Genomic DNA, 12,430 nt, shown 5'->3' with positions numbered 1-12,430 from the left:
ATTTCGCGGGCCATCCTACTGGACTTCTTCTGCCAATCCATCTTTCAGGGAATTCTTCATCTAGAAATAGTCGGATGGCAGTAGCGTAGTGTGGAGGCACTCCATCTTGTGGAAAAGTGAATTTCTATTCTAAGGAGTGGGAATCTTGTTCAAGTATTTCAGCTATCCTGAGAGATACGACGTCTTGTAGAAGTTGTAGATAGTTTCTTCCATTTAAGTTTCCGGGCATGTAAAATGGCCAAAGAACGTGATCACCCAAAATCTTTATTCTAACGTTCCATTTTTGAGGTTGTCGAGTGCGGGTCTCTCGGAACAACTAAGGAATGACGTCACTCCAGTAACGACAATTATATGTTAACTTTACCATTTAAATCGAACGAATATTTATCGGAAAATATTTTATTATACAACAAATGTATGTTTAAATGTAACATGTTACTAAAAGATTCGCAGAATTTCAACTGACGGTCGAAATCATCCCCATTTAGTAGCTGGTAGTAATTTAATTACACAAGGATGGAATTTTTCTCTTTTTTAAATTCTATGAACAGTAGTTTTTGAAATGACGGAATCATTCGTACAGACGTTTTGCTGTCCATTTGAAAAGTCCTATAACCGCGATTCATCATCTCTCATGGAGCAGTCAATTTCATTTTTTTTTACTTTGGACGGAATCGGTCTCATTGAATTTCATTAGCAATTTAGATACTTAAGGGGAGCGTACTATTTTCTCGGGATGATTTAAATTGAAGACACGAGCTGCTGCTCTTGAAGGATGATTGTTACTGTAATGCAGACTCACAATCTCGATTCTCTCTTGTAACGTGTAAACCATTTTAATTTAATTAAAATTTGAACGAACTGCAAAGTGATGTCTTGCCACGAAGTGCTTAAATCACTAGGTGCGGAGGAATATATCATTAAAATGTTCGTCACAAAAAAATTAGGGTTTATCGATTTTTTAAATGGAGTGTTCGAAAAGTCATTGTTATTGATGCATTTGGGAATTCGAGACCTTTTGAGGCCAACTGTACACCGATGTACAAAAATAACAAAATAAAAGCTTGACTATGTAAAGAAAAAAACTACCTTTCAGAGGGGATATAATACAACCCCTCTTTTAATTTAAAAATATCAAAGGGTCGGTTTCCAGAGGTAGAGGAACGACATTTCAAAAACTACTATTTCACCGAATGATGCCCCCCTCCCAACCAAACAAACAGGTACATATTCAGAGTGGACGCTTTTCCCTGGGATACTCTGTAGGTCGCGAAAATGACAATTTTCAAAATTTTAAAAACTTGGGCTTGTGAAGGCACAAGTTATGCGATATTCATTAAAAATGTTGGAGAAGGGTTTAAGCAGTCATCACTTCAAGCATACATAGAACGTGTAAGTTCGATTCCAGATTTTGCAAAAAACAAGCGAAAATTCGAAAACCGAAGGATCCGAAATGGCACCTTCCCTTTGGTTGTTCCAGTGGTTCTGGCTTAAAGCAGACTTTAATGCCAGGCATTTCTACTATGTTTCAGATGGGTCACCTGGAGTTTAATCCACTTTTAACATCATCTTATTTCCAGTGAACCAATAACTTAAACTCCATTTAAACCATATCACGAGCAATCTCCAACTCTGCCCACGTAATGCGCCAAGTTTTCCTCCTCGGACACGCAACATGTTCCAAATTCGTCATACAACATGGCGAACTAGGAGCATCGTGTTACCAAAGGCAATAAAGCATGTCGAGCATCTAAAGACCGGAAACTAGTTTAACTCAATCGATTATGCAAATTAGATCTCCTGGAGACTGTGAACCAATTTGTTGCCATATGGAACTAGTGGGAGCTAGTCGAAATCCCATAAAATTACGTTGCAAGTTTCAATCAACAGGGCGAAACCATTTAGTTGCAGCCTGGCCAGTTTTGGTGTGTCTTTAAAAATGCTTAATTATACTGCAGATGCCTGATATTATTTTAATGGCCCGACCCAGTTTAGAGAGTTATCTGGAGTCTGGAATTAAATTTGGCATAGACGCGCATATTAATCCGAATTCCTGTAAAATTTCCTGCTGGGGCTTTGTAAAGAGAATAAATGTGTATTTCCTAAGCGCATATTTCAAATATTTTCCCTTCTATATTTGATATTCCCGCTGCCATATAAATTTTATTAGGACGGAAGGTTTTAGCTTCGGAATTGTTGATTAAGCATCCGCACGTCCGATACGAGGCATTTCTTGAGAATTCAATGTAACCTCGATTCAATAGACTGATTAAAGGAGGAACTTTTTGAATATCGGAAAATTTATCGGGCGAAACTGGGAAGGGTACAAGCTGGGATTATGCGCTATAAAACTTGTAAATATGAGGTGCTAATCGACAAATATTCATCGACAAAAATAAAATTTATCTTCAAATATTTCTATTTCATTTCGCTAATTTTACAATTGCTTTTCTAAATCCACAATTTATTTTTACTTACCTCGATCCACAATACCACCAACATTATCAGAATATAACACAAAAACCGCAAATTAAGACATTAAGAATCGTGTTTTATTCCTATTTTACTTGGATTGTAGAAATATAAAATTAATCATCCTTTGCTATTTTATTTTTATTTCATTCTTTATCTCATTTCCTGCATAAACTCAGCAGTACTCTTCTCACGTTTAATTGTTGCTAATATTCAATATTCTATTGAGTGCTGGAGGGGGTGGGCTCTTGGTCCGTCCACCTGTCTGTGGGTCTTCAGGTGCAACGGTGGAACCGGCGAAATACGAAAAATTGCAATTCATCTTTCTTCGCATTGACAAAGTGCGATCTTCAGATAATTCTGAGTCTCTTTCCGGAGGTCCTGCGGGCGTCCTATTAAAAAGGTTGACTTGAGTAGTCAACCCGTCGAAAGGGCTTATGAAAAGTACCTTAAAGCGAAGAAGCAACCCGACGAAACTCGAAACAAAAACTCGACTTTTATTAGAAGAAATTGTAAGTAAATATTTACCTTTGTAGCTTCGTTTCGAGTCTGTTTTTGCCGAACTGACGGACTAATTAAAATTTCAATCTAAATTAGACGAGTTCCAGGCATACTCCTAAAATTTCGACTCCTAAAAGGCCACCCTCGAGTCTTCTTATCCCCAAAAATTATAATTAGATAGCTCTTTTACGTTGCCAATCTCTGGAGGAGATTTAATTATGGATTTTAATTTGCAGAATTTGAGGTCGCAACGGCATCATCGGGAGATGTTTTCCACTGAACTGCCGGAAACCACCACCGTCCTCTTGGAAAATGGTAACTTTAGTGTAATGTAAAAGCAGAAATTTGGTAATTTTTGAACTAAACTAAGTTAAACTTAACAGTTTATTCAAACTTCTAATTTTTTTTTATATAAAGAGCTATTATTTTTGTTTTTTTTTCAAAATTGACTTTTTTAATTTAATATTTCTGAAATGATTCATTATTTAGATCCATGTCTTTCTCACTATTGTCCCTCGGGGCGGGAATGCAAAATGCGGAATTCCATTCCGATATGTGAGTGTTCAAAGATGTGTGTGCCCCACCACCCCATATGTGCCTCAGATGGGGTGGTTTACCCCAGCCATTGCCACATGCACAGCACTGCGTGTAGCAGCAGAAGAAGACTTTCCCAAATGGACATGAGTTTCTGTCAGAAAAATTCGAGAAGTGGTACGTTATAGCAGGTTTATGAGCTTAAATCCTAAAAGACGCCTTTTACAGAGCGTGATTGGCTGCAGGAGAAAACGCTGGAAAGCAAAACGCCTGAGGATCGCAAATCCAGGAACAATTCTTCAGGATTAAGTGCCTCAGGATTATCTAACGTTCAGGTAACAATATAAATGGGATTACTTACGAATCTTTTACCTCTATTAGGTTTCAATGGCAAAGTTTCATTTTCTTGAGGGAGTTTTCTAAAGTTCGTTTTACAGTTTGCAATATTCCAAGAAATTTCGCATTTTTATTAAATGCATCCGAATTTGGAATCAAATCAGAAAAACCGAATTTTTTTGCAATTTTGCAAGTTTTTTAATAATTCATTTGCAGCAATAAATTGCAATGAGAAGAGGTCTTAAAAGCCAATTTGCAATTATAATGCTCGCCTGTTCTTCTTAGTTGGTGGTTGTTGCTCCTACAACTGCGGTCATAATTTATTGCTATAACATGAAATTTTGGGGATTTTTCTAGTAATTTTCAGGGCTACATAATATCCTGCCAGTTTTTTTTTGTTCTGTGGTTTTTAGTTGAAAAAACTCACTTCTCAGGAACTCAGAATATTACAGCATCCAAAACTACCTTGCAAACTGCGAAAGCAATCTCTTGCTGCAGCAAAGGCAATAGCAATAAATTGCAAATCGATTTTAACAGTTTTTGCTTTTATAGTCAGTGTTGGTGCTACCCAGTTTAAAATCTGGAGATCTCAGTAATTTACTCAACGAGATCGAAGATCACTATTATGGAAGGGACGAATGTTCCTTGCAGGAATATGAAGTTATGAAGGTCAGGACCACTGAAACTGCTTAAAATTTTATTGAACATACTTCTTTTGCAGGATAATTTGTTGCTCTACAACCATGCCAAGTTGATGTCAGAGGATCAGAGCAAGGACTCGTTGCTGTCCATGATGTTTTCGCACTATGACAAAAACAATGATGAATATTTGCAAAAATCTGAACTTGATCAAGTTTCATCAGAAGACCAGGATTTGGTCAACGTCATCAATTTGACCAGTGGCTGCTCTCTTTCTAGCATGATCGAATTTGATGATTCTGACAAGGATCGGAAGCTTAGTTTGAGCGAATTTTCAGTAGCAATGAGCAAATTATACAGTAAGAATAGTTTCCTTAACAAAATAGCCCCTTAAAGATCAATATATCAAATTTCTGGCAACCTAACGAACAAATATATTGTCAATAGAAGCAATTCATTTGAGTTATCAGAATTTTGTTACATTATTTGTAGAGCTGATAAATAGCAATGTAGATATTTGTATTAAGAAGTTAACTTTTCTATACATGTTAGAGTAAATTGTTTGTTTCTTGATTTTTACCGAAAATTTTAAATTCAAAATAGAAAAATGTCTTCAATTTGAGATATAATTTCTTAAGAAGGCCTCAATGAATGACACATTTTTAGGGTTTTACTTATTGGAATTTTCTTCAAGGGTTGGCTACCTCATGTATATCCGTTTACCAAAAGTTCATTCACGAATTGTCAAGAAAACGCCTGTGAAATAACTTTTTCACAATGCAGTTGTGCATATCTAGATATATGAAAATACTCTGACATAGTGAGTTTGAAAATTTCTGAAAATCAGAGGTTGATTTTAAAGAAAAAAAAAAAGTAAAAATAATTGAATATATTATCGGAGTATTCATTAAATACCAAGAAAGTGCCTGTCAATAGAAGTCCGCTTATTAATGTCTCTATTAACGACAGTACTAAATTCTGTTGAAAGCTTGTAAAAACAATGACTAGATTTAACAGAAAACCAAGAAAAAATAGTCAAACTTTACTAAAAGCGTGATCACTAATTTTCGTAATAAAGGATACAAAAGAAGTCATTATTTAACAGAGATTATGGTTGTTTTTATATGGAAATACAGTTAAAGTGGTCCCGAAAATATCTCAGAAACAATGGTAAAATACTACAAAAAAAAACATGTAAAATTGAACGATGTTTATATGTATGTGTGTATAGTAAAGTGTATTCACCAGTTGTCAAGAAAAATTTTGCATAGGAAAGTAAGTTTGGCAGAGGCAAGTGAGTGTATTTACACCAAAATGTAGCATCGAAAATCGATTTGGTACAGAGCCTGAATTTAAGAGGAAATAAAATAAAAAAGAATCGAAGTTTGCAATATAACTTTGTGGCTAAATGGCAGGAAATTGCCAGTTGTCACGCAAAGTCAGTGAGTTTACACCGACATGCATTAAGAAATTGCATCGAAAACCATTTACTAATTCATTTGTAACTCAAGGTTTTCCTATTAATTCTATGACTCCTTTTAATCTAAAATATTTCACCATTTGAGAAGAGCGCGACTATTTTATTCGAAATGGGAATATTTTCTTGTTCGGCGATTATACATCAAGCTGGTGATTACTTTACCAACGAAATATTTTTCAAAGAAATAATGCAAACAAAGCAAGACATTGGCTAATTTCTGGGTTTCCACGGTTTCCGAAGACTCAAAATCGAGGTAACATTCTCAATAGCGCAACTTAAACCATGAAATAAATTGGTTTCTTTCTTCGATACAATCGAAGTTATTCTGTAGATAAAATTGAAAGTAATTTGATTTAGATGGTTTTTTTTTTAACTTAGGCGTCTCCGTGGTAACTTTGGACAAAGCTCTTGAAGTCAATCAAGTGTCAGCTTGTCTAGGAGACAATGTAGAGCTCCACTGTGCCGTTACGGGTTCCCCAATTCCTCCAGTATTATGGCGGCGCCATGGGCAAGATTTGGCAATCTTAAACCAAGACGATATAAAAGTCTATGGAGATGGCAGTTTATATTTGACTAAAGTGCAGTTGCAGCACGCTGGGAATTACACGTGTAGTGCTCAAAGAAATCCGCATGTGGTGCAGACCCATGTGCTTACAGTTCATAGTATGATTTTTCAAGGTGTTTTCTTGGGAATTGAAATAAATTGGAGATTTATTGCAGCTTTACCAGAAGTTCATGTGATGCCCAAGATTCAGTCAAAGAGACCCGGAGAGGATGCTCAGATGTTTTGTCACGTATCTGGAGAGCCTTTTCCACAGGTTAGTTTATCAGGTCGGAAAACTCTTATCCTCTATATGCTATGGGAACTAGGTATATCTAACTTTTTCATATGATGTGCTGAGAGCGTAATGATAATCAAAAGTTCTAAGACTTAAATCTAATTATATAGGTTCAATGGTTGAAAAATGATGAGGAATTAAAGATAGAAGACAGCTCTAAAAAATACCAGATTATAGGCAATGGAACTTCACTAAACATTAAGAAAATAGATTTTGCCGACACTGGGGCTTATATGTGTCAAGCCACGAATATAGGTAATTCAAGAATTACAATACTTCCAACCGTGATCGTTCTATTACTTACAGGAGGTCTCACGAGGGACATAAGTTCTTTAGTAATCCAGGAGCAACCAACTCCTCAAAGTAAGTATTAGCCCTTAATTCCCCAATAAAAATGATAATAAGAGACCTTAAAGGTCCTACGGATGATGAGCACAGATTCTTTGCTTTCCACGATTGGGGGATTTCAGTTTATGAACCCACCACCTGCAGACTACATCACATGATACAGGGCACTGATATAATCCCGGGAACACAAGTATTTTTTAAACTTTTTCTTGCATACCTGTAGATATATAAAAAGTGTAATTTCATAGGAATATGTTTGTGGTGATCATGGAACTCCCTGTTCCTGGGGTAGAGCAGTTTCAGTCTCCAACAGATACATTTATGCGTCCCAACCAACACTAGACAGGATTCTTATAGTATCTACAGCCCAGATGGCTGTAGTTGATGTTGTGGGAACTGATAAAGTTCCTGTAGAACTGTTCAAAGTGCTGCATCTGGACCAGCTATGGTTGTTGAGTTGGAGGGAAGGTAATGACACTGGAGCTAAAACTGTGCAAGTAAGTTTTAAGTTTGTTTTGAGTTGGTTTATTGATTTATCGATAATCCCTAGGTAATAAGAGATGCAGCACAGAAGAGAAAGCATCATACTGTGCATCCGGAGCCTATTGATGGGCAGTTTGATATGGTGAAAAACTTGTTCTTGCCCACATCATTTCAGGTTTAGAAATATTCAATAAAACATGAGTAGTGTGGGCATTAAAATTTTTTAGGAAATATCTCACTATACGTTCAAATATGGATACGTAACTCACACAAATCAAAGAGGTCTTTACAAACTGGATTTGGAGAATTTGAGATATACACGTTCAGTAGATTTGGCTCCATACAATTGTGTGCCTGAAGAGATTCAATTTTCAGCTCTCTGTAAGGTTTCTGAGCATTATGGTGACAGAAATAAACTATTTCTTGCAGATGGGTTTGTATTCATGGAATGTAAAGAACCAGTAACAGGCAAGGCTACTGGTCAAGTTGTCCTGGATTATTTGACCGATGCAGTGGTGTCAACTGCTCCAACTCTACTAGGAAAGCCATATATTTCTCCAGATTCAAGAAAGTTGGTGACTTTTAACAGAACTCCCTCTGGGGCTACTTTGATTGTACAGGAGATTAGAGGTAGTTACTTAACTTCAGAGCTCTGAGGGGTATTTATTAATGAAATATTCCTTGCAGCACATGGATTAGAATTTTTATTTGACGTGAAAACCAGTTTGAATATCTCAGATATCACATTTTACCCCAGCCAAACCACACACAGTTACGATTTGTATGCGAGTGGTCAAAATAAAGAGGATCTATTGTTTGTGAATTTAAGTACAGGTAACTGCGTCTTTTTCCCAAAAATGCATAAGTTCGGCAACGTATTCCTTGACCTCAGGCAAAGTGGAAATAATCACCGGAGTGGGAATCGCCTCTTCAATGTCAAATTGGGACAATTCAGCTCGTCCAATCACGACAGCAGGCCGATTTGGAGGGTTCCTGGCCAGCCCTAGCAATCATGCTCTTTTTATCATCAATGGACAGTCCAGGACTGTTAACTGCGAAATCAGCGCGGTTGCAAAGCCATCTCATATCGTGTGGATCACCCAGAAATACCATTAGGTTTTTTGCTCATGTTTTGGAACCAGTTTTGTTCTGATGGGGTGTTTCGCAGTGATTACTGAGAACCCGATTTTTTTTATATTAATGATTGGTGTTAACCTGGAAATGCTTCACTTTAATTTATGCTCTTGATGAAGTCGTCAGTATTTGACTAATAAAACTAGTTTCATGATTTTGAGTATGGCAATGAAGTGTACTTGTCACCATCTACCTAGCGACCGCATCTTGCAATATTTTCCAATCTTGGCAGTTCCCTGTACATTTAGATAGTCTGGTTTAAGAGAAGCATAAGTGATGGCGCTACAATTGTTTAAATGTTTGTTTGTACTAGTGTAATAATAAATAATTAAAGAATGGTGTTTTACTTACTAAATATGGTATATTTGCATATCAACTTTGCTGATGTAATGCGTTATACTCAGAATTGCCCAAATAGTGGTATATACAATGTAAATAACTTAGGATTAGCATTGCCACGAAGTTACATCACATAATAATACATATACTAATTTTTAAGTAATTCAAGCTGAAACTGCAACTGAAGATAGGTCACAAGGCACTCTTGTTATATAAGTAGTATTATGTTAAATTTACAATAAAGTTCTGCAATTCCCTGAGCAAGAAAGTATCGCGTGTATATACGGTATAAAATATAGAAAGCTTTGCCACAAAACAATATTTTTGTGACAAATTAGGTAATAATTTTTTATTCTTGTTATAAAGATTACAGCTAGGTGATTGTTGTATGGACTATACCCATAATTTAATAAGTACTATTACAGAAGAATAGTTTACTATAACTGGGTAGTAAGCTCACAGCAAAGTTTAATCCTCGTGTAAATAACTGTAAGTTTGTAAGAAGCAGTGTCGCTTATTTACCTGTAAGTACCTACATGATTGTTTATGTTCTAGCTCATTTAAAAAGTAAACAATAGTTACACATCATAATATACAATAAAATATGTCGCATACAAGGAATGGGACAAAACTATATTTATTGTTTGCGGAATAAAATGTAACAACCATTATTGATTATTCTGCGTTTTTCCTTCCAGAATCCCGAATTTATATTATTCTAAATAACCCCAATTTTTGGCGGTTCTATGACTGAATTACCACAGTACTACAATATTGGAAAAAGTTAGTTTTGTTATAGAATTGAAATAGAATTTTATTTACAACCTGTTAAATATTTAAATGTACCCACTACATTATTTTTCAGAGTCTAAGTTTCTTTTAGAAACACTTAAAGTAAAGCTTAATTTTAAAACGTGCTGTGTAAAGACTGGTGTGAGCCGCGAAACACTTTTCTCGCCTTATCCAGAGCTTATGCATTAGTGTAAATTTCCTGCAAGTTATAAAAAAAAGAAGCTTTAAATGCCATTTTTCTCCATTCAAGGCTCTTTTAGAGAATTAAATTATGCAAGTAACTGCATTTACGCCCACAAAATAAAATGTTATAATTATAAATATGAGTTTACAATCAATATTAATAAATATACAAAATAGGATGATAAATATATCACAGTACCATCTTCCCTGAAAATAAATATGTGGTTCAAAAGAGGCACAGGTTGCACTTTTCTTGGGTCTTATTTAGATGAATTCGCCTCATCTCCTTGTTCCGAGTCTGCTGATCAACTTCCTTCTTCAAAGGTTCCTTTCTCTCACCGACTACATTGTCGTTATTAAAATAGATCACCATAGCTTCATTGGTAAATTCCACAGATTTGCTGTTTTTAGCCAAAAATTGATACTGCGGAGAATCTTCTTCTGCCTCTAAAGAATAAACTTTTTCTGTGGTTTCATCTGAGGTCTCATTTTTTAATGTCGAATGGTTCTTGCTTGAAATAGACCCAGAACCATCACTTCTTAGAGAATCAGTATTTTTGTCCTTATTGTTCCTTTTATTGTCTTTTCGATTCTTTTTATCTTGTCTATCATGCCGATCCCAATAGATCATCTTCGTTGAACCCGCTTTACAGTTTCCTCCCAATTGTGGTGATGATTTTGGCGAATCAGGCATGCTGCGAGATTTTGGCTGTAAAATCGATCGTTCCAGATTAGATTTCGGCATGTTTTGCTCATCCTTCACCATAATATCCAGACTATCACGAGCTCTCAGCAAATGAATTCCAGCAAGATCCTCATTTGATTCTAACACTTCCAATTTGGTGAGAGATCTCACTAAATCCAGCTCAACACTGATATTTCTTTCTTTGATCTCTGAGTCGTTGCTGGAACTCCAGGATTTTACCTTACTCAGGACTTTCTCGAGAGATTTGTGTTTTACGTTTTTGTGGCTGTCTAATGTGTTTTCCGATTGGCTCCAGCTCAATTTTCGTTTATCTGGTAAGAGCTCTTCAGGCAGTGATGAGAGATCGTCAGTAGTTTCGGTTACATTGGAGAGACTTTTGGACATTGTAAAAAAAATTTAGAAACTGTCAACATTACAAGCTTACTCGAGGTCAGCATGATGCTGATGGATGAGCTGGTTCAGGTTAGACCAGGTGAGATCAGGTATTTGAATGATATAATGAGGGGAGGCATCCTGCACAGGAGAGCCTCTTTTGAAAGGATGAACATACAGAACAGAATAAGGAAGTGAGGAAGGAAATTACCAGGTGAATGGACAGATGTCAAGAGATACGGAATGGCGGGATGACGGATATGTGATCATACATGTGGATGGATGAGGGATCGGAGTATCGGAATGTATGGACGATGAAGGATTTTGGATTTTCAAGTTCGGGGCTAGATGAAGAATGGAATTATTTTTTAATGGAGAAATTACTAAGAGATCCACCTTCTCTCCGAGGAAATGCATAGTGTTGGTCCCGGGGAAGATTCAGAGTTAAGATTGGGATAGAGTTTAATCGATCGATATCTTGAGGGACACCAATTCGATACTGTGTGGGCACACAAGACCGCCTTGTACCAAGTCCACATGTCTGAAAGCAAAGTCTCCAATCATCTATAATAAAAAGTACCTGGGCGGTAAAGTTCCTTTGGAATTCCATAAAAATTTATCTATATTAAATTTTAAAGTTGACAGATTGGAAGCTGAGATATGAATACTTGAAATATTCCACAAACAATGATTGTTTGGAAATACTTGCGATGCATATTTATGCGAATGCGAGACGTGAACAATTTTGACCCACTGGTTTTATCAGAGAATGAGGAATATATATAGTTGGTTACATAATTTACAGTAAGCCAAAGAGAGAAATGAATGTGGTAGAAATTGGTCGTTATCTGGGAACTTGTTGATTCATATATCGATGAAATGAGACGATCGTGCTATACAAAATTGGAATATTTCTCTTCCATTTAACAGAAAAAAATACGATATCTATGAAACCCAAGAGATAAACAAGAGGTCAGAGAACTTTTCCATTTATCTTAGTTATCGCCTATCCAGTGCCCTCTTAACACCACTTTTGATAGGTATTTGCATCGTATTATCATTTCAAGCTGCTCGTCTCATTCTACTGAAAGATAATCGCCCTTTAGGGCCATAACTTCCATTCTTAATGAACTATAATGCCGATTAATTCCCGACCAATAAAACCCAACTTCCTCCCTAATTGCAAATATCATTTATTCGTGGCGAGAAACTCGGCCAAATTGCACCCACTTTACAGTAGATTTATTCGGTTTCGGTTCTAGATCGTCTTCG

At 36.2% G+C, this 12,430-nt stretch overlaps 2 protein-coding genes across 3 annotated transcripts in view; one reads left to right on the top strand and one right to left on the bottom strand.

Moving 5' to 3' along the window:
* The window catches only part of LOC136340276 (follistatin-related protein 5-like), a 47,752-nt gene extending 37,969 nt beyond the window's left edge, over positions 1-9,783 (top strand). For both annotated transcript variants that reach the window (XM_066284234.1, XM_066284233.1), the window contains exons 3-18: positions 3,210-3,288; positions 3,463-3,684; positions 3,736-3,842; positions 4,396-4,512; positions 4,565-4,841; positions 6,341-6,625; positions 6,683-6,780; positions 6,912-7,056; positions 7,108-7,164; positions 7,218-7,339; positions 7,398-7,646; positions 7,700-7,807; positions 7,860-8,013; positions 8,062-8,262; positions 8,320-8,466; positions 8,525-9,783. In XM_066284234.1, coding sequence (XP_066140331.1) covers positions 3,210-3,288; positions 3,463-3,684; positions 3,736-3,842; positions 4,396-4,512; positions 4,565-4,841; positions 6,341-6,625; positions 6,683-6,780; positions 6,912-7,056; positions 7,108-7,164; positions 7,218-7,339; positions 7,398-7,646; positions 7,700-7,807; positions 7,860-8,013; positions 8,062-8,262; positions 8,320-8,466; positions 8,525-8,748 — 2,592 coding nt within the window. In that variant the 3' untranslated portion in view covers positions 8,749-9,783. The remainder of the gene's footprint in view (positions 1-3,209; positions 3,289-3,462; positions 3,685-3,735; positions 3,843-4,395; positions 4,513-4,564; positions 4,842-6,340; positions 6,626-6,682; positions 6,781-6,911; positions 7,057-7,107; positions 7,165-7,217; positions 7,340-7,397; positions 7,647-7,699; positions 7,808-7,859; positions 8,014-8,061; positions 8,263-8,319; positions 8,467-8,524) is intronic.
* Positions 9,784-9,903: 120 nt separating this feature from the next.
* On the bottom strand, positions 9,904-11,257 carry LOC136340282 (uncharacterized). Its single transcript, XM_066284244.1, has one exon. The coding sequence runs from the start codon at positions 11,168-11,170 to the stop codon at positions 10,307-10,309; it is 864 nt and encodes a 287-aa protein (XP_066140341.1). The 5' UTR covers positions 11,171-11,257; the 3' UTR covers positions 9,904-10,306.
* Between the last annotated feature and the right edge of the window lie 1,173 nt (positions 11,258-12,430).

This window comes from Euwallacea fornicatus, chromosome 7 (assembly GCF_040115645.1).
Source record: "Euwallacea fornicatus isolate EFF26 chromosome 7, ASM4011564v1, whole genome shotgun sequence".
NCBI classification, from domain to species: domain Eukaryota; kingdom Metazoa; phylum Arthropoda; class Insecta; order Coleoptera; family Curculionidae; genus Euwallacea; species Euwallacea fornicatus.
The sequence above is the reverse complement of the archived record's forward strand: the minus strand, read 5'-3'. Positions and strand labels throughout refer to the sequence as shown.